The 19,941-nt window shown below is 42.9% G+C and overlaps 1 protein-coding gene across 9 annotated transcripts in view; it reads right to left on the bottom strand.

The window, feature by feature from the left end:
- Positions 1 to 2,821: 2,821 nt before the first annotated feature.
- Positions 2,822 to 19,941, bottom strand: part of tpd52l2b (tpd52 like 2b) — a 48,636-nt gene continuing 31,516 nt past the window's right edge. For 5 of the 9 annotated variants that reach the window (XM_078419113.1, XM_078419111.1, XM_078419115.1 and 2 more), the window contains 4 exons: positions 16,859 to 16,885; positions 13,984 to 14,025; positions 13,625 to 13,673; positions 2,822 to 3,109 (listed from right to left, as the gene is read on the bottom strand). In XM_078419113.1, coding sequence (XP_078275239.1) covers positions 3,002 to 3,109; positions 13,625 to 13,673; positions 13,984 to 14,025; positions 16,859 to 16,885 — 226 coding nt within the window. In that variant the 3' untranslated portion in view covers positions 2,822 to 3,001. Of the gene's footprint in view, positions 3,110 to 11,004; positions 11,060 to 13,624; positions 13,674 to 13,983; positions 14,026 to 16,858; positions 16,886 to 19,941 lie in introns of all 9 variants that reach the window. The other 4 variants (XM_078419117.1, XM_078419119.1, XM_078419118.1 and 1 more) reach the window with 3 other exon arrangements.

Genomic DNA, 19,941 nt, shown 5'->3' with positions numbered 1-19,941 from the left:
AAGGAATAAGAAAATAACTGCAGATGCTGGTACAAATCGATTTATTCACAAAATGCTGGAGTAACTCAGCAGGTCAGGCAGCATCTCGGGAGAGAAGGAATGGGTGACGTTTCGGGTCGAGACCCTTCTTCAGACTGATGTCAGGGGGGTGGGACAAAGGAAGGATATAGGTGGAGACAGGAAGATAGAGGGAGATCTGGGAAGGAGGAGGGGAACGGAGGGACAGAGGAGCTATCTGAAGTTGGAGAAGTCGACGTTCATACCACCGGGCCGCAAACTGCCCAGGCGAAATATGAGGTGCTGCTCCTCCAATTTCCGGCGGGCCTCACTATGGCACTGGAGGAGGCCCATGACAGAGAGGTCAGACTGGGAATGGGAGGGGGAGTTAAAGTGCTGGGCCACCGGGAGATCAGTTGCGTTAATGCGGACCGAGCGCAGGTGTTCAGCGAAGCGATCGCCGAGCCTGCGCTTGGTTTCGCCGATATAGATAAGTTGACATCTAGAGCAGCGGATGCAATAGATGAGGTTGGAGGAGGTGCAGGTGAACCTCTGTCTCACAGACTATCGAGCTCACAGACTATCGAGACCCGTATCTGAGGTGGCCCCCATGTTCAAAGTTTGTAACTATTCAAACCATTGATACTAAAAGATATGGCGATCTCATTTTGGAAGAGGATAGGACCGTTTGGTGGACTGTTGTAACTTTGTCGACGCCGGAAATGTGGCAACACTTGTGTACTGCCTTGGTAGGGTTGCCAACTTCCTCACTCCCAAATAAGGGACAAGGTGACGTCGCCGGCCCGCGCCCCACGTGACCTCACCCAGCCAGCGGCCACGTGCTGCTGCCATTGGTGGAGCGGGAGCACGTGGCCGCTGGCTGGGTGAGGTCACGTGGGGCGCGGGCGTCACCCTTTGTCCCTTATTTGGGAGTGAGGAAGTTGGCAACCCCACTAATACGGGACAAGGGCGGTCCCGTAATGGGAGAAACGTGCGGCACGGTGGCGCAGCGGTAGAGTTGCTGCCTTACAGCGAGCGCAGCGCCGGAGACTCAAGGTTCGATCCTGACTACGGGCGCCGTCTGTACGGAGTTTGTACGTTCTCCCCATGACCAGCGTGGGTTTTCTCCGATATCTTCGGTTTCCTCCCACACTCCAAAGACGTGCAGGTATGTAGGTTAATTGGCTGGGCAAATGTAAAAATTGTCCCTAGTGGGTGTAGGATAGTGTTAGTGTGCGGGACTCGCTGGGCGGTGGGCCGAAGGGCCTGTTTCTGCGCTGTATCTCTAAATTTAAAAAATCTAAACTAATTTAGCCCAAAATATGGGATGTCCCGGCTAATAGGGGACAGTTGACAACTCTCAGCATTGGTGAGCTCTGCTGTATGATTTTACCAGGTCGTGTGCAATACATTTCAGCGTACCGAGGTGCATGTACCAAAAAAAGTTTCATTGAATCAGACTAAAACCAGAACTTATTTTTGCTGAACATGTTAAGCTGCAGGTAAATGGCATGATTAGACTTATTTTGATCGTGGGGAGGGGTGTTGAGGAGGAAGGGAGGGACTTGATTAAAGAGGAAGAGAGCATTCAATGATCGACCTTCAACAGAAGATATTGATGAAAACAATGGCAGTAATTCCAGAGTGGAGATATCATATCATATCATATATATACACAGCCGGAAACAGGCCTTTTCGGCCCACCTGTTCAGTACTGCCTTCAACCACTGAAGGTCACCTCACCTTCTGTCTCCTTTCTCTGTTCATTTATTTATTTACTTATTTATCTATTTATTCATTTCCCTATGTTCTCAAAATCTCTGTAAAGCGTCTTTGAGTATATGAAAAGCGCTATATAAATAAAATGCATTATTATTATTATTATTATAAGTCCGTGCCGCCCAGCGATCCCCGTACATTAACACTATCCTACACCCACTAGGGACAATTTTTACATTTACCCAGCCAATTAACCTACATACCTGTACGTCTTTGGAGTGTGGGAGGAAACCGAAGATCTCGGAGAAAACCCACGCAGGTCACGGGGAGAACGTGCAAACTCCTTACAGTGCAGCACCCGTAGATCTTGATTTGTTTTGCTCAAGATTCCAGCACCTGCAGTTCCAATGCAGTTTATAGAAGAAAAACACTTGCTCTTTGATATTCCTTTAATAACCAATTAATTTTTTTATTGTGAGCATTCTAGTGATATAAAGGGAAATATACAATTAAACCCTGGTATACACGTAACATTAGACCCAACTCCCGTTTTTGTTTGAAAACAAGAATGGTCAAAAGAATGGCCCATTATGCCTCAAAACATTCTAAACTAAATTCTGTTCCGTTCCATTAAACCCAACTAGATTTTATATTTAATGTCCCTTATAGCCCGCTGTATACAAACCATAACATGTATCCAGCTGGTATTTTTTGGCTGTTCTTTCTTCCCAAAAGGAAAAGTCTGCATGCTTCGATCACTAACGCAAATGTAATAAACATATTTAAAGATGCTGGAGGTACAATAAAAGCTGAAGAAATCCATGGCCAATTAAACACTCCTCAATGACAGTCATTACACAGGTGCTAGAAATTCAACCCACTTCTGTCCCAGAATTATAAAAGTGTAATTTAAGCACAGAATAAGGCAGGTATGATATGAATCATCGTCAAAGTTAGTGTGCTTGAAACTCTGTCAAAAATCAGGTTTTCAAAAAGGTACTCAAAGCTAAATTTTATTGGTGACAAAAAAGAGCTTTGTAAAGTAGAAGGTGAAGCTTTGAAACTTGACAGAATTGAAAAGGTCTATATTTACCCCCCTCCCCCCCCCCCCCCCCCCCCGCCCCCACCGGTTTTACATATTGCAAAATGGTGATCAGATTTCTAGAACAGCAGTAATACGCTTCTCCAAATTCCAATAACCATATGTACATTTATGTGATGTTTGCAAGAAATTCGACATTTGGAAATGCGCGGAGTCTCAGGTATTGAAAAGGGCATCTCTTGTTCAGAAGGGTGCACTGTTCTGGGGTAGCTTTTCTTCGGCAGTGGGACTTGTAGCAGTGGGAGATTGATAGTCGTCTTTGGCATGGTTCTCACTTCCAACAACCTTAGCCTGAAACAAAAGCACAACGTTAGACAGCAACGCCAATATGGTGTCAACACGGCAGGCAGAACCTTGGCATGGAATCAGAGAATTGTTTCGGCTGAGGCCGTCCTGTAGGTTAGAAATGGGCAAAAAGTGCTGGGGTAGCTCAGGTGGTCAGGCAGCGTCTCTGGAGAATGTGCAGGAAGGAACTGCAGATGCTGGTTTAAACCAGACACAAAATGCTGGAGTAACTCAGTGGGACAGGCAGCATCTCTGGAGAGAAGGAATGGGTGACGTTTCAGGTCGAGACCCTTCCTCAGACCGAAGAAGGATCTCGACTCGAAACGTCACCCATTCCTTCTCTTCAGAGATGTTGCATGTCCACTGAGTTACTCCAGCATTTTGTGTCTAACTTCAGCATCCCTGGAGAACATGGATAGGCGAGGTTTTGGGTCGGATACTTTATTCAGTCTCTTCTCAGCCTTCCTTGCTCCCAGAGAACACCTCCGGCTTATCCAAAGAAACTAAATAGCTGAAATCCCTCGTCCTTGGAATAATCTGTTTTCTCACTATCATCCCAGTGTCAAAGTAGTACAAGGTAGCTGGCCTTAAAGTCCATCATTCAGTGACTCTGACATCCACCATCAAGTGCTTGGAGGGGTTGATCATGACGCACTTCAGGTGCAGACTCCTGGACAGATTTGATCCTCTGCAATCTGCCTACCTCTGCAACATGTCCACTCACGCCAGATTCCATTAGCCTGGCCCTGCACATCCCTGGAACATCTGGACAGCGGGGACACCTACTTCAGACTCCACTTCATTGGAGATAAACACAAGAAGCTGGAGTAACTCAGCGAGTCAGGCAGCATCTCTGGAGAAAAGGAACAGATGACGTTTTGGGTCCAGACCCTTCTTCAGACTGGAAGTCATGGGAGAGGGAAAGTAGAGGTATTAATGGATACAGAACAATTCAGAACCGGCACCGATGACTCGGGAAAGGAGGAGCCCACAATGGTCCATTGTTGGCTGTAGACGAGGTGATAATGAAGGGGCACGATCGGTGGAACTCGAGTGGACAACTGGGGTGGGGGAGGGACAGAGAGAGGGAGGAATGCAAGTTAATTGAAATTAAAGAAATCAATATTCATACACTGGGTTGTAAGCTGTCCAAGAGCAATATGAAATACGCTGTTCCTCAGGTTTGCATGTGGTCTCACTCTGACAGTAGAGACGACCCAGGACAGAAAGGTCAGTCTGGGAATGGGAATCAGGATGCTTGGCAACTGGGAGATCACGTGGGCCAAGGCAGACTGAGCGTAGTCTACTTCATTGAGTTTAGATTCACCTTCAGCAATAATATCCCAACGCCACACCCGGGCGGATCCCTCCTGCCGCTGGATCCTTGCATTTCTGACCCATGGACTGCACATCAGCAAGGTCAGATGACAAAACAAGCTTCACAATAACTCTCAACACTGGTGGCCAGAAGGGCTGCATTCTAAACTCATTATCATACTCTCCATACACTTTAGATTGTGTGGGCAAATGCTGCTCCAACCCCATAAAACCTTTTAATGATAAAAATCTTTCTTAATTGAGAGGTCAGAAAGTTCAGGGAGCAGCGACAACTGGATCTGTTTCAAACAAGCTGTGGTCACCTCTAATTATTTGAGCGAAACTGAGAGCAATTGGCTCTGCAAGTAGCAGCATGAAGGGTCTCGCATCCAGATAAACAAATGGAACATCCAAACTGCAGCAGCGTTGAGAACGTGTCCTCAGAAAAGCTCACAATGACAAAGCTAGCAATCACAATTAGCATCATGATAGAAGTTACAGAAGTCATTGCTGAACGGCATTATTCTGTGATAACAAACTATCCAAGGGAGATGTACGCAGAGGGAAAAATAAAGTTAACCAGATCACATAGAAAAGTCTCATTGATAGATACAAAAAGCTGGAGTAACTCAGCAGGTCAGGCAGCATCTCTGGAGAGAAGGAATGGGTGACGTTTCGGGTCGAGACCCTTCTTCAGACTACTCAAATAGTCTCATTGTCTGAATAAAACCAGTCATTGAAACTCAGTTAACAATTAACCCAGAAGCAAAAATTAGAAGGGAAAACATTTCTGAGATCCAACAGGGGGAAGGAAAACCTTTGTGGGATAATTGAAGAGAAAAGAGAAACAAACGCCTTAATATAATATCAGAAGAACTCGTATAAAGAAAAACCTTTTTCACCCAGAGAGTTGTGAATTTGTGGAATTCTCTGCCGCAGAAGGCAGAAGAGGCCAATTCACTGGATGAATTTAAAGGAGAGTTAGACAGAGCTCTAGGGGCTAGTGGAATCAAGGGGTATGGGGAGAAGGCAGGCACAGGTTACTGATTGCGGATGATCACAATGAATGGCGGTGCTGGCTTAAAGGGCTAAATGGCCTCCTCCTGCACCAATTTTCCATGTTTCTAAAGCTGCAGAGGCTTCCTCCTATTACAGGTGCATCCCACACATTAAAGGAGATAACCAGATTTTGGAAAATGCACGAGATGTTTGAGAACCAGCGTGGCTGGATGGTGCGAGACTAGGGGGCCGCGGCCCGTCGAGGGGCCAGCAGAACCCCAGCCCTGCTCATCCCCGAGACACCAGCAACGACTGACACGGGGCCAGGCGGCAGGAGCTCTCGCAGGGCCGTGCCGGCCGCTGTACCTTTGGTCCATGTGGCAATAATATCACCATCGAGAACAGAAATCTCAATGATCTTAAACTTTGCGGGGCAAGAGAACACAACTACAACTGGTAAATTTAACATTGATCACCTGAAATTTTCAAAATGCTAGCTAACAGAGATTTCAAAGAAGGTAGACACAAAATGCTGGAGTAACTCAGCGGGTCAGACTTCAGTCTGAAGAAGGGTCTCGACCAGAAACGTCACCCATTCCTTCTCTCCCGAGATGCTGTCTGACCCGCTGAGTTATTCCAGGATTTTGTGTCTACCTTTGATTTAAACCAGCATCTGCAGTTTTTTTCCTAGTGATTTCAAAGAGTATGGGCTGTGAAAAAGAAAATTATAGAATGTGCAGAGCAGGTGGGTGCCAGAATGGTGAGTTCATTTGGTGATTCTAGATGGATGGATGGATAAGCAGAAGGATGGAAGTTGGCTGGGTGGCTGACAACATCTCTGATTATCTTGAGAAGTGCTACCGAACGTTCTTCAAGCATCTCTCAAGAAGTTTCATTTGCATGCAAACAGACAAACACCAGATCCAATTAGGCAGTGCTTAGCACTGTAGATTGGGGCTTGTACTTCCAATAGAGCTATGGGGACACGTAGTTAGTGTTTAACATATTTAAGAATAGTAGGATAAAAAAAACTAATTAACCCATTATCATACGTACTTGGCAATATAATGCAAGTATATTTTGGGCCCAACAGAAGATTCTTTACAATGTTGACACCAGGCCAGCAGGTTATGTTTCTAATTCAAGAACAGAGTCATCACAAAAACATAGGTTGAGAAAAGTTAAGATTTTTTTAAAGTTAATTTTCTTCGTTTGCAGATCTCAGCACTGATACTTTCCATTTTTGATGCTCTTAAACCGAGCTCTGCAGCTGGTTGTGAGATTTAAAATAATATCTCCTGGCTTGCTGGGGGGGGGGGGGGGGGCGGGGGGGGGAATAAGGTAACCCATTACTGGGTTTTCTTAGAAAAAGCACAAATGCAATACATAAGGAATAAATGCATTTCAAAGACACCGTGCCAAAACTTTTCCAAAAATGTGAAAATACAATACAGTGTTAACCAGGCCAAACATGGAAAACCTAAGAATTCAAAAAACGTAAGAATTTAAGACACAAAGTGCTGGAGTTACTCAGTGGGTCAGGCCACATATCTGGAGTACATAGATAGATGACGTTTCAGGTCGGGACCCTTCTTAGCACTACCATATAACCATATAACAACGACAGCACGGAAACAGGCCCGTTCGGCCCTACCAGTCCACGCCGACCACTCTCTCTGACCTAGTCTCATCTACCTGCTCTCAGACCATAACCCTCCAATCCCCTCTCATCCATATACCTATCCAATTTACTCTTAAATAATAAAATCGAGCCTGCCTCCACCACTTCCACCGGAAGCCCATTCCATACAGCCACCACCCTCTGAGTAAAGAAATTACCCCTCATGTTACCCCTAAACTTTTGTCCCTCAATTCTAAAGTTATGTCCCCTTGTTGGAATCTTCCCCTCTCAAGGGGAAAAGCCTACCCACGTCAACTCTGTCCGTCCCTCTTAAAATTTTTAAAACCTCTATCAAGTCCCCCCTCAACCTTCTACGCTCCAAAGAATAAAGACCCAACCTGTTCAACCTCTCTCTGTAGCTTAAGTGCTGAAACCCAGGCAACATTCTTGTACATCTCCTCTGTACCCTCTCCATTTTGTCGACATCCTTCCTATAATTTGGCGACCAGAACTGCACACCATACTCCAGATTCGGCCTCACCAATGCCCTGTACAATTTTAACATTACATCCCAACTTCTATACTCGATGCTCTGATTTATAAAGGCAAGCATACCAAACGCCTTCTTCACCACCCTATCCACATGAGATTCCACCTTCAGGGAACAATGCAGTTATTCCCAGATCCCTCTGTTCCACTGCATTCCTCAATTCCCTACCATTTACCCTGTACGTCCTATTTTGATTTGTCCTACCAAAATGCAGCACCTCACACTTATCAGCATTAAACTCCCTCTGCCATCTTTCAGCCCACCCTTCCAAAAGGCCCAAGTCTCTCTGTAGACTTTGAAACTCTACTTCATTATTAACTACACCACCTATCTTAGTATCATCTGCATATTTACTAATCCAATTTGCCACACCATCATCCAGATCATTAATATAAATGACAAACAACAGTGGACCCAACATAGATCCTTGGGGTACTCCACTAGACACTGGCCTCCATCCTTATATAAGGGTACCGATCTGAAACATCGCTTTTCCATGTTCTCCAGAGATGCTGCCTGACCCACTGGGTTACTCCAGCGCTGTCTTGTTTTTTTTGTAAAACAGCATCTCCAGTTCCTTGTATCTACTTAAGAATTTAGACTTTCAGCAGTACGAACAAAACTGTATCTGCTTCTCCAAATTAAAACTAAAATAACTTTCAGTTCCCTGAACTTGGATTCACAGTGAATCTATATACTAAAACTCTCGTTTGTTATCTTGTTTGTGACTGAACTTCAGCCAAAATGGTACACGATAGCGTGACAATTTTAAGCCCAACTTACTCACCATTGTCACTTTATTGATAATGCAAGTAGTTTTATTGAAATCGGTGTTATATATTTAAAGTTATTCACATTTTAAAGTTTAAAAGGAGGGGAGGAGGGAGTGGGGGAGAAGGGAGGGGGGGTTGAGGAGAGAGGGGAGAGGGGAGGACAGGGTGCACCAATGCAGGAGAGGTTTGGGCCCAACGGGTCCACTTTGTCTAGTAACCTGTAACCTCTCCAGTACAATCTCTACCGTCTCCTCTCCAGCTGACCTCCCCACAAAACACTTCTTTATCTGAGGTGAATAAGCAACTTTAGTACCAGCACCATGGGGAGGAACATCATCCTCAAATTCAGATGGTCGCTCCAAAACATTTAAAGAGGGAAACACGATGTTTGTGCCATTTTTCCATCTCACTTCACTTAAACTCAGCTTCTATTGGAGGTCTTGAACTATTGGGGGTTTTATGTTTCTTAAAATTCAACGTTGGAGAGAAACAAATTGTCATTTCAGGTCAATGTTCATTCAACAGCCACTTCTGATGAAAGGACACACACCAGTAATTTTAAACACTATCTCCACAAATGCCGTTTGACCAATTGTTCCCCGCATTTTTCATTTTTACTTTAGCATTTAGGCATTCGTTGGACTTTTCGCTTTTGTCTAAATCACCATCTCTTTGCTTTATCTTCTAATTGATTAACAAAGCTGTCCACAGTAACAAAGAAAATGAAGAAAGCTCTCTTTCAGAGTCTTGCATTCGGCCCCGGTAACTGTTTTTTAGATGGAATCCACCCAACCCCTCCACACCCCTCCATTAAACAAAAATTTAAATTATCTTAAAACTACAATAAGTTAAATTTAAAAAATCTAAGATCTATGGCCTCCATCGCTCCAACAGATTAATGATATTAACACAGAACTGTGAAGATGAAGAGTTTTGTAGCTTCTTTTGATTTGGTTGAGACGAGCGTTAGGGACAAGACTTTGAGCAGTTCCCGGGATCTGTAAGGGTTTCATTCCCAGAACTGTACTATTAGATTAGAGACAATTAGCTTTAGTTTATCAGTTTTAGTTTATCGTCACGTGTACCGAGATACAGTGAAAAGCTTTTGTTGCGTGTCAACCAGTCAGTGGAAAGACAATACCCCATTACAATCAAGCCATTCACAGTGTACAGATACATGATCAGGGAATAATGTTTAGTGCAAGACAAAGCCAGTAAGATCCGATCAAAGATAGTCCGAGGGTCACCAATGAGGTAGACAGAGGTTTAAGACTGTTCTCTAGTTGTGGTGGCATGGTTCAGTTGCCTGATAACCAGTGGGAAGACACTGTCCCTGAATCTGGAGGTGTGCATTCTCACACTTCTATACCTTTTGCCTGATGGGAGAAGGGAGAAGAGGGAGTGGCCAGGGTGCGACTGGTCCTTGATTATGCTGCTGGCCTTGCCGAGGCAGTGCGAGGTATAAATGGAGTCAATGGAAGGGAGGTTGGTTTGTGTGATGGTCTGGGCTGCGTCCACAATTCGCTGCAATTTCTTGCGGTCTTGGATGGAGCTGTTCCCAAACCGTGCTGTGATGTGTCCCAATAAAATGCGCTCTACGGCGCGGCGAATTAATGGACTGACTGAAGACTTGGAGATTATAATTGCACCCGTTTGTTTCGCTGCGTAGCCTGTGCACATTTACCACAGTGCCCCAAGAGTTAGAAACACCAGAATCCCGACAATTATCTCCCTCTAATCTGCATCAATAAGTTTCTCCTTGTAATTTTTTTTCTTTTGACTTAACACTTCACTGCTTTAATTAGTTGATTCACTGGAGAGGTTGTAAACGTGTGACTTTATTACACAACTATCCAAATATGAACTACTTCTGGCTGAAAAACACCAAACAGGGATGATAATCATCATGCAAATGTATTTAAAACCTGCAAGCTTTTCTCAAAACCTTTAACAGTTTAAACTGCCCAGCAGATGGCGATATACATGCGAGCCTTCATCACTACCGTATTTTAACTTGCTATTGAAGACTGGAGGCCATTTTGTGTGGCTGCTTCAGCTGAGAATCTCTGCTGCTGCCATCGTGTACACATTTTAAAATGTTGCTTATGGGGGAAAAGTAGAAGGTTTAAAATATCACCATGCACAGTAATTTGCAGCAACCCACCAGTTCTCCAATTCAGACTTTTCTCCATGGTCAAGGAAGGCCAATATGATGAAACATGCAGACTTAATCCAAAAAAAAAAATGTCTTTATAAAAGAAGCTGAAGATTACAAAATTCAATTAAATAATTTGGTAGCTGGATCTGGAAAAAAAAAATCAATTGTCTGCTCTGATTTCTGAAGCTGCAATACACAGAATCTTTAAACACTAAAGCTTGGGTTTTGAAAAGTATGGAGACTTAATTGACTACAGTGTGTGTTAACATTGTAGAACTAATGGGTGTGACTGAAATTCTGTCCAAATGGTTTTAGATTTCAATTGGCAGGAGTTCCAAAAATGGAGGTTTTAAAAGTAGCGAAAAACATAACATTCTGTAAACTCTCAGATCTTTGCTCAGAATTAATCATATTCTGTGCGCCTGGACCCAACACTCAGTGTCTGCTACTTGTATATCTAACCAATATGAATAATTAACTCACCCTCTGATTTTTCTGTTTTTCTTCAAAATACTGGCTAAGTTTTGCTGTTAAATAACTGGAAACACAGAAAAACTCAACTGTTACTACTGAGGAAGCAAATATTGGCATGGCAATGTCATCCAAGAATGAAAACTATTTCAAAATCCATTCAGAAGAATCCATCATTCATATCACGTGTGCAACGGAAATAACTTTTAAACAAAACTATTCACAGAGAGTTTAAAAACTAGAAATTCAAGATTAAAGTCTTGTTTCAATAACAGCTTCTGTCTCTCCAGGAATAGAGACTACTGGTCGCGTTAAGCTCGGCGAAATTTGAAATACTCTTCAAATATAATGTTTATTAAACCAAGTTAAAAATCAATCCTTCTCCTTTTCAAGCCTGTTGTACATCAACTCTCCTCTTGATGCTCATGAAAAGCTACATAGTTTTCCAGCCAGAAGCAGCATAAAATGCAGTGTTAAACATTCCAGACAATTCCACTTGTATTTATCTTTTGGGTTTTCCTCATTTATCCAGAGCAAGTGCATTAAATTCTCAATCATCCAACATGCTTTAAATCTTAGCCACAGAGCAAGTGTCTCCAATTTACACCATCTTCCTTACATAGAAACATAGCAAATAGGTGGAGTGGGCCATTCGGCCCTTCCGAGCCAGCACCGCCATTAAATATGATCATGACTGATCGTCCAAAATCAGTGCCCCGTTCCTGCTTTCTCCCCATATCCCATATTTTCTTCGGCCAGAAGCAGCTCAACCACTCAACCTTTGAGTCAAATAATTCTAAGTTGTTTAAGTTTGGTCAGAAAAATAATTGTAATAGTGGTAGAAATACCATGGTACAAATTTCATTTATGGACTCCACAGAGTTCAGGCAAAGCAAAACTCTCAGAGTGTTATGGCAGCACTAGAGTCATAAGAGTCTCACAAGGTGGAAACAGGCCCTTCGGCCCAACTTGCCCACACCAGCCAACATGTCCCATCTACACTAGTCCCACTTGCCTGTGTTTGGCCCATATCCTTCTAAACCTGTCCCAACCACGTATCTGTCCAAATGTTTCTTAAAAGTCGCAATAGTACCTGCCTCATCTACCTCCTCCGGCAGCTACTTCCATATACCCACCACCCCTTGTGTGAAAAAGTTACCCCTCAGATTCCTATTAAATTTTTCATCCCTCACCTTAACCAAGAGACTCTGTATCTACTCTCCTCTATTCCCCTGATCTATTCCCTTCATTATTTTGTACACCTCGATAAGATCACCCCTCATCCCTCTGCGCTCCAAGGAATAAAGTCCCAGTCTGCTCAACCTCTCCCTATAGCTCAGGCCCTCGAGTCCTGGCAACATCCTCATAATATAGATACCTATGATACAAGTATAGATACAAGTATGAACTGGAGATTCTACGTATTAGTGAGCTCAAATTAGCAATCCAAGCAGTCAAAATACATTAATGATAAGGTAGGTGCAAGTATGGATTTTGAGGATTCGATGGTTTAGCCAGTTCAAGCAGTTCATGTTAAGCATCATTGCATAACAGGTTAACCTTCATTACGAAAAATCCTTGTGAGATGACTGTTAGTGACATGATGTAGAGGTTGTAGCCAAGGGTAGAACAACGAACATTACAACATGCGACATATAAAATTAACATTAAGATAGAGTCTCAGTACACAGTAAGCATTTCAAGAAAGGACTCTTGAATATATTACTTAGACTATTCCCACCTTAAATACATTGCCAATGGCCCCTTCAAGGGCCGTTCGAGAAATTGCATCGCGACTCAGAGGAACACTAAAAAATCAATTTCTGTGCAACTTTCACTTCAACACTGAATTTAGTTACTAAAATATTGGATAAAAATCACTCAAAAAAGGTTGATACCCGATGCTAATTTGAATTAATGAATATAAATATTGCTTCAAATTCCCAAATTTGCTTTATTAATTTGTGGCCCAGACCATGAAGTGTTTTAAGAATATTATTGGCCATCATTTGGAAATTGCCTTTTATACTTTAGAGATACAGCGTGGAAACAGGCCCTTCGGCCCACCGAGTCCGCCCCGCCCAGCGATCACCCCGTACATAAAACCGTATCCTGCACACTAGGAACAATTTACAATTTCAGAAAAGCTAATTAACCTACAAACCATTGGCAGGCACGTCTTTTGAGTGTGGGAGGAAACCGGAGCTGCCGGAGAAAACCCACACGGTCACAGGGAGAACGTACAAACTCCATACAGACTGGATCAACCTGGGCCTCTGGTGCTGTAAGCAGCAGCTCTACCGCTGTGCCACCGTGCTGCCCCTTTTAATGCACTAACACGACCACTTTGCAATTGGTGCTTTGCTGGATCGGACATGAATTGAAAACTCACACAACACTTCATGGAAAGCATTGTTAAATATCATCAAGGGCCGCATGCTCAATTAGAATCCACAATTTGGTTAATTTGGTTACACCCTTAAGTTTTCTGGGTGAGAATTGCTTTTTGCTGCAGTGTGCTAAAAAATCAAACTGCTTTAAGTGTGAATCCATTTCTCAAACCTGATTTTGCTTTCCAATGAGCGGTGTTTTTTAAAACAATGTGGCTGGGATTTGAGATTTCTTAGCATACCTTTAGATTTCCAACACTTTCTTCAAATGATTTGAAGGTAGGCGATTCCCTGAAATTAAAAAGAAGAGGAAACGTTTGAATGCTTCATAATTAAGCATGCACATTTACGGATGATTCAACAGGTCAGAGCCACAGAATATGGAAAAGTATCTCTCTCTAAATACTAGAATACATCTTACACAAATCTTGAAACTATACAACTGCGCCAAAACAATGAGACCAGAAAACGCAGCACTAAACTCAGAGGTACACAAGGCAAATCAAATGGCCATCTCCTGGATAAGAGAAACAAGCAGAAATGTAGTAACTTCACAAAGGAAAATTAGTTTTGAGACCAAATTAGTGTAATAATACATTACCTCATGGCAGGCATGCTTATTGAATGACGTATGGAGTAACTGCTACTCGGAAGCATTAAGAAAGGGAAAAGTAGCTCAAGTTAAAAAGTAGAGTTGGCCCAAAGGGCATGAGAGATTGGCACACAGAGCAAAATATCAGTTTTTCAACATCAACCATTAGAGAGCAAATTAAATAGCTAGGTAAACCAGAGCTTACAACCAACAAAAAAAATTAAAATTTATTACAATCTTCAACTTAATACTAAATTGATTTATGTGCAAATATACAGGGAATGAATGAATGAATGTAAATGATTTACAAACACCAAGTTCTCCTCATGTCCCATTCCCATTGCACAAGTACAGGCCCACCATTGATTTTTCAGCTCCCTTGCTTCCAGAGCCTTGCTGGATTATCCATTTTGCCAGACCAACAGAGGTCATGTGATAATAATTCAACAATCCACCTCTGACCCACTAATTATGCCCCTCCCCTATCTCCAGAGCTCCATGGACTGCTAGAAACTTGAGTAAAGAGTTAACAATCAAAGTAAAGATTTAAGTCTTTAGGACGGAGGCACATGTCCCAAAAGAGCGTGAGCCATACGTAATGCTCGCATAATTTTGTCCGGATTAAAGGAGGTGCTGATTGTCCATCAGTTGCCGGAAGATCAGTGGTGGAACTGTTCCCGAGCCTCCAGACCGACACTGGGATTGTGTAACAGTTCTCGCACTCTGAGGACCTGCCTTAAAATAGGTGTATTTAAAATCACCTTTGAATATACACAGCTATGATTCCTGGGGCAGCAATTGGGTCGGGGAGATGAAATCATTAACACAGCCGGATTGCCAACCTTGAGCAGTGCTACTTTGACTTTTCACTGGGGCCAAACCCAACACCAACTTCAACATCAGGCTCCATCTGAATATATCTGAAGAGTTTCTCCTTCAGGGCATCATCTCCCGTTTCTTTGATTGGCTCTATAAACTTACAGAACTTAATTTTTAAAGGATTGAAAGGTGACGTAAAAATTCAACAGGGCGGAAACAAAACGTTATCTGCTGGGGAAGTAGAGAATAAGGGAGCACAGAACTGGGCTGAATCATGCCAAGTCTGTGGGGAAATAGCAGCCAGCTGAAGTGCACAATGTCAGTGCACTCTGGCGTGCGTCCCTTCCTCCATACAAGGCTGGAGGTCAGGCACTAATACACTTCAACCTCCATTCTGCCCTGGACCCAAACATCGCTAATAGAAAAATAGAAAATAGGTGCAGGAGGAGGCCATTCGACCCTTCGACCCAGCACCGCCATTCATTGTGATCATGGCTGATCATCCACAATCAGTAACCTGTGCCTGCCTTCTCCCCATATCCCTTGAGCTCTATCTAACTCTCTTTTAAATTCATCCAGTGAATCGGCCTCCACTGCCCTCTGTGGCAGAGAATTCCACAAATTCACAACTCTCTGGGTGAAACAGTTTTTTCATCTCACCTCAGTTTTAAAATAATCAGATAAAGAGCGGGATATGCTTTGTTTCTGACACCTCTGCTTCGTGTCACTTATGGAGTGGTGAATCTAGTAAAGCTCTTGGTAAATTCTGCTCATGAAATCTCTGCCAGTTGTCTGAACATTCTCAGTCTCATTAATCCACTTATTTCGATGTATTCTATTCACCTGAAAGCTATCGCCAACCTCATTAAAAAGGGAAGGCGAGTATTTTTTTTTAAACATTAATCAAAAGTACCCCTTTTCGATTAACTCATCTAAAATATAAAATATATGACCTGAAAAAATTCAGTTCAAATGCATTTCACTGTTTCCAAATGTCTGACCAGACATTTGCTTCCCAACAAGAGCTTTTATAGAAATAGCAAAGAAACAGGCCCTTTGATCCATGCCGACCAAAATTCCCTCTCCATGCTAGCCCCACCTGGCCCATATCCCCCTAAACCTTTCCTGTCTATGTACCTATGCCGATGTCTTTTAAATGCTGTTATAGAACCCGTCTGGCAGTTTGTTCTATACACCCACCACCCTATGTGAGAAATAAGTTGCCCTTCATCATAAGTGACAGGAGCAGAATTAGGCCATTCGGCCCATCACATCTACTCCGCCATTCAATCATGGCTGGTCAATCTCTCCCTCCTAACCCCATTCCCCTGCCTTCTCCCCATAACCCCTAACACCCGTGCCATGTTCCTGTTCAATCTTGCTCTGCTCATCATAAACCTATGTCCTCTGGTTCTAGATTCCCCTACTCCACCCGGTTAAAAGACTTTGTGCACATCAGCAGGCGATTAGGGTGACTCAGGGCAATTATACCGTTTCCAGTGTGCTCCACACTGCAGAAGAACAGTTGTGACAGCCTTGGGAGCAATGTCGCCACCAAAGGCTGCAGGAATCCCGAGGAAGGTGAATGCTCAGCAGTCTAATGAGTCGAGGACCATGCAGCCATTAGTGCCGCAGCTTGCCCTTTCACGAGTGAGATAATGCATGAAATGGAAACGTGAAACTCTTCCAAAAACATGCCATGGTCATTTCAAGGCTAAGAATGACTATTTTTTTAAATCCAGTTTAACAAGGGACATAGATCAAAGACGGGGAAGTGTGTTCAGAAACAGAATAGCCACAGCTGTGAAAAACCAGACTGAAGAACGAATGACCCCTTCGCATTTTTACGCTCAAGTGTGGAATCAAATTTAGACTGAATTTATGACCTTCAACACCTTTGCTGCTCAACGCCACTTCACACAACAGCCACAAATATGGTGTGAATGCACTTTTGAGCAGGAATTAATCTGACAAATCATGGCCTGTGATCAAGCAATTTCACAAACACAGAAATCCCCATCACATGTTCACCGATGTCCGAGAGGAAGCGACACATTTATCTTACCTAAAGGACTGAGAAAAAGGGTGAGACCTGAAATAAGCCAATAACAGAAAGGAAAGATAGGTCAGCCAGAACAGAGATAATCCAAGCCAAGAAAACATCACTAACGTGCTATATGGAAGAACAACAGAACCATACGGTGACTCACATGATGACTGATAGTCAAAGTGTATTTGCAAATGATTCTAAAGTGCTACTTCAAAATAATTAGACATCAGGAAAGAATACCCAAAACTATAAATAAGCCATACTGAGCATTTTCAGGCAAAAGATCTTGGGCTGTGAACTAATTACCCAGTCCGCCTTTGGAATTCAAAAATCCCACTCAAGTATACAAATGTACTTTCGCAAGTAGTTCATTTGAAAAACAATGGAACAAAAAATAGATTAGAAGTACACTCCAGAACATGGACACAAAGCAACCCTAGCAATAAAACCGACAGACATATCCAAATATTAAAAGATATCTGAATCATTATATAACTCCCTATAAAAAGAAAAAATGTAATACTAACTGAACACAATGGACAAATATGAGAGAATGTATTTCTGAGTCAAGACGAAAATACAAGGATTTGTAAATTCTTTGCAAACATAATGAATCGGGAACAGAAAAGTCAGATAATAACTATCCAGCTGTTTGCAATCTTCTCAAGCAGACTCTTGGGATTGCGGAAGAGTTGTTTAGACTCTGGTTTTAGCTAGCCACACCAATGGAAGAATCGCAGACTCTTTCACTGATTGAGCAAGAGATATTTGACAGGGCAGGTGGATGGGTAGGTTGAGAGTTGATCTGCGCTTTCTGCTGCTCCCAAAGCAGGGATTCGAGGTTCTCAATACCTCCAAAAATGTGTGTCCTTTGCTCGGAGTGGTCATGGGCTAGAGATTCCCAGGGAGTCAAGAGATTGTGGCTCAGTACAGTGTCCAGTGGCTCAGCTAGGGCAACACAGCTGGTCGAGCCGTTGCTTCACAGCCCCAGAGACCTGGGTTTGATCCTGACCTTGGGTCCTGTCTGTGTGCAGTTTGCATGGTCTCCCTGTGACCATGTCTACATTTATTAATATTAGGTGTACTGAAGTACAGAGGAAAGCTTTGTTTTGCGTGCTATCCAAACAGATCAGATATACCGTACATGACTACAATCAAGTCACATTCAAGTACAGCAGGTGGAGCAAAGGGGAGAATGCAGAGAGCACAATTAGTTCTCAGCATTGCAACGCAGCAGTTCCATAGACAAAGTCCAATGTCCACAATGGGGTAGAGGCGAGTTAGACAGTGCAGAAGCCTGATAACAGAGGGGAAGAAGCTGTTCTTAAGTCCGGTGGTGTCTGGTTTCAAGCTTCTGTACCTTCTGCCAGAAGGGAGGGAGGAGATGAAATGACTGAGGTCCAGTTTCCTCCCACATCCCAGACATGCTGTTTGAAGGTTCATTGGCCTCTGATAATTTTGTAAGATTGATGATGCAAATGATCAATTTTGAAGGAAGAGAATTAATTATTGAAGTGAAGGCTGACTGGTACTTTTCCAACTTGAGAGAAAGAAAGGAAATGTCTTGCTTAAGTGTTTTAACAGAACTTGGAAATAGCAACCACCTCCCTCTGAAGAAAATAAGGAGAAAATTCAGAAATGTGTATCTGCAAAGAAAGACATTTAACCCTGCAGATCAATAACCCTTTACCTGTATCACAACGGCAAGGGGCAAAAGTCCTTGTCACGCTTTTCAATTACTGCTTAATTACAGTTCAACAGGTTTTGAGGGATCTGGGCCTAACTCAGGCAACTGGAACTAGTGTAGATGGGACACTTTGGTCAGTGTGGGCAAGTTGGGTCGCAGGGCCAGTTTCCACACCGAATGATTCTGTGACTAATTCACTGTCCGGGAAGTCCTGTTTGAAGAGGTTCTGCTCCTCACACTGATGTATTTCCACCCATCTCTTATCATATCCAATGTTGGAGATAAACAGCATCCGAGTACCAAGCTGCCAAACTCGTTTCAACCAGTTCCCTTCCATTTATTCTCACATCTAGTAATAAAAGCTTGAAATTCAAGCTCGACAACAATACAACATTGCATGCAAAGAGCCAAGTTAATATTTTACAGATTTCCCAATATTTGTCCAGCAATATATCGTAGCTGGTTCTGAGAAATCTCCCTCAATCCTTAATATATATATTTTTAATTAAAAAAAATGACTGTGGTCCTGTGTTTGGAAAATGTTCAACATTGAGACAAAGGAACAACCTTTTTTGATGTGCCTAAAAAGGAAATTAATTAACAACAAAAATTACAAGATCAGCACATCTAGAATGCACTAATATAAATTCATGCAACTACTTATTTCCAAACAAAATTCAAAAATCTAAATGCAACTTTTAACATGCATAAGCACAACACTGCAAGAAGCACAAAATGCTGGAGTAACTCAGTGGGACAGGCAGCATCTCTGGAGATTTCTGGAGAGAAATTTCTTCAGACAGGTCTTGACCTGAAACGTCACCCAATCCTTCTCTCCAGAGATGCTGCCTGTCCTGCCGAGTTACTCCGGCATTTTATGCCTATCTTTGGTTTAAACCAGCATCTGCAGTTCCTTCCTACACACACACCACAAGAAGCATGCAGGATGGGTTTGGAAGCCACAGCACTCTAGACTCTGTTCACATGATTGGATCTTCTATTTCTAAAAAATAAAGTCTCTATTTGGGATTCATAATGAAATTAGATGTTTTTAAAAAAATAAATCAAGCAGATTTTCAACTTTCAATGTTAGGGTTTAGTAGTGGAAGGCCAGGGGGATGTGAATTTATAATGGGAAACAAGGAAATGGCAGAACAGTTAAACGAGTACTTTGGTTCTGTCTTCACTAAGGAAGACACAAACAATCTCTCAGAAATACTAGGGGACCGAGGATCTAGTGGGAGAGAGGAACTGAAGGGAATCCACATTGGTGAGGAAATGGTGGGACTGAAGGCCAATAAAGCCCCAGGGCCTGATGGTCTGCATCCCAGAGTACTCAAGGAGGTGGCCCTAGAAATCGTGGATGCATTAATGATCATTTTCCAATGTTCTCTCGACTCTGGATCAGTTC

This window comes from Rhinoraja longicauda, chromosome 22, assembly GCF_053455715.1.
Source record: "Rhinoraja longicauda isolate Sanriku21f chromosome 22, sRhiLon1.1, whole genome shotgun sequence".
Classification (NCBI taxonomy): domain Eukaryota; kingdom Metazoa; phylum Chordata; class Chondrichthyes; order Rajiformes; family Arhynchobatidae; genus Rhinoraja; species Rhinoraja longicauda.
Note: the sequence above shows the minus strand (reverse complement) of the source record. Positions and strands in the feature narration are given on the sequence as shown.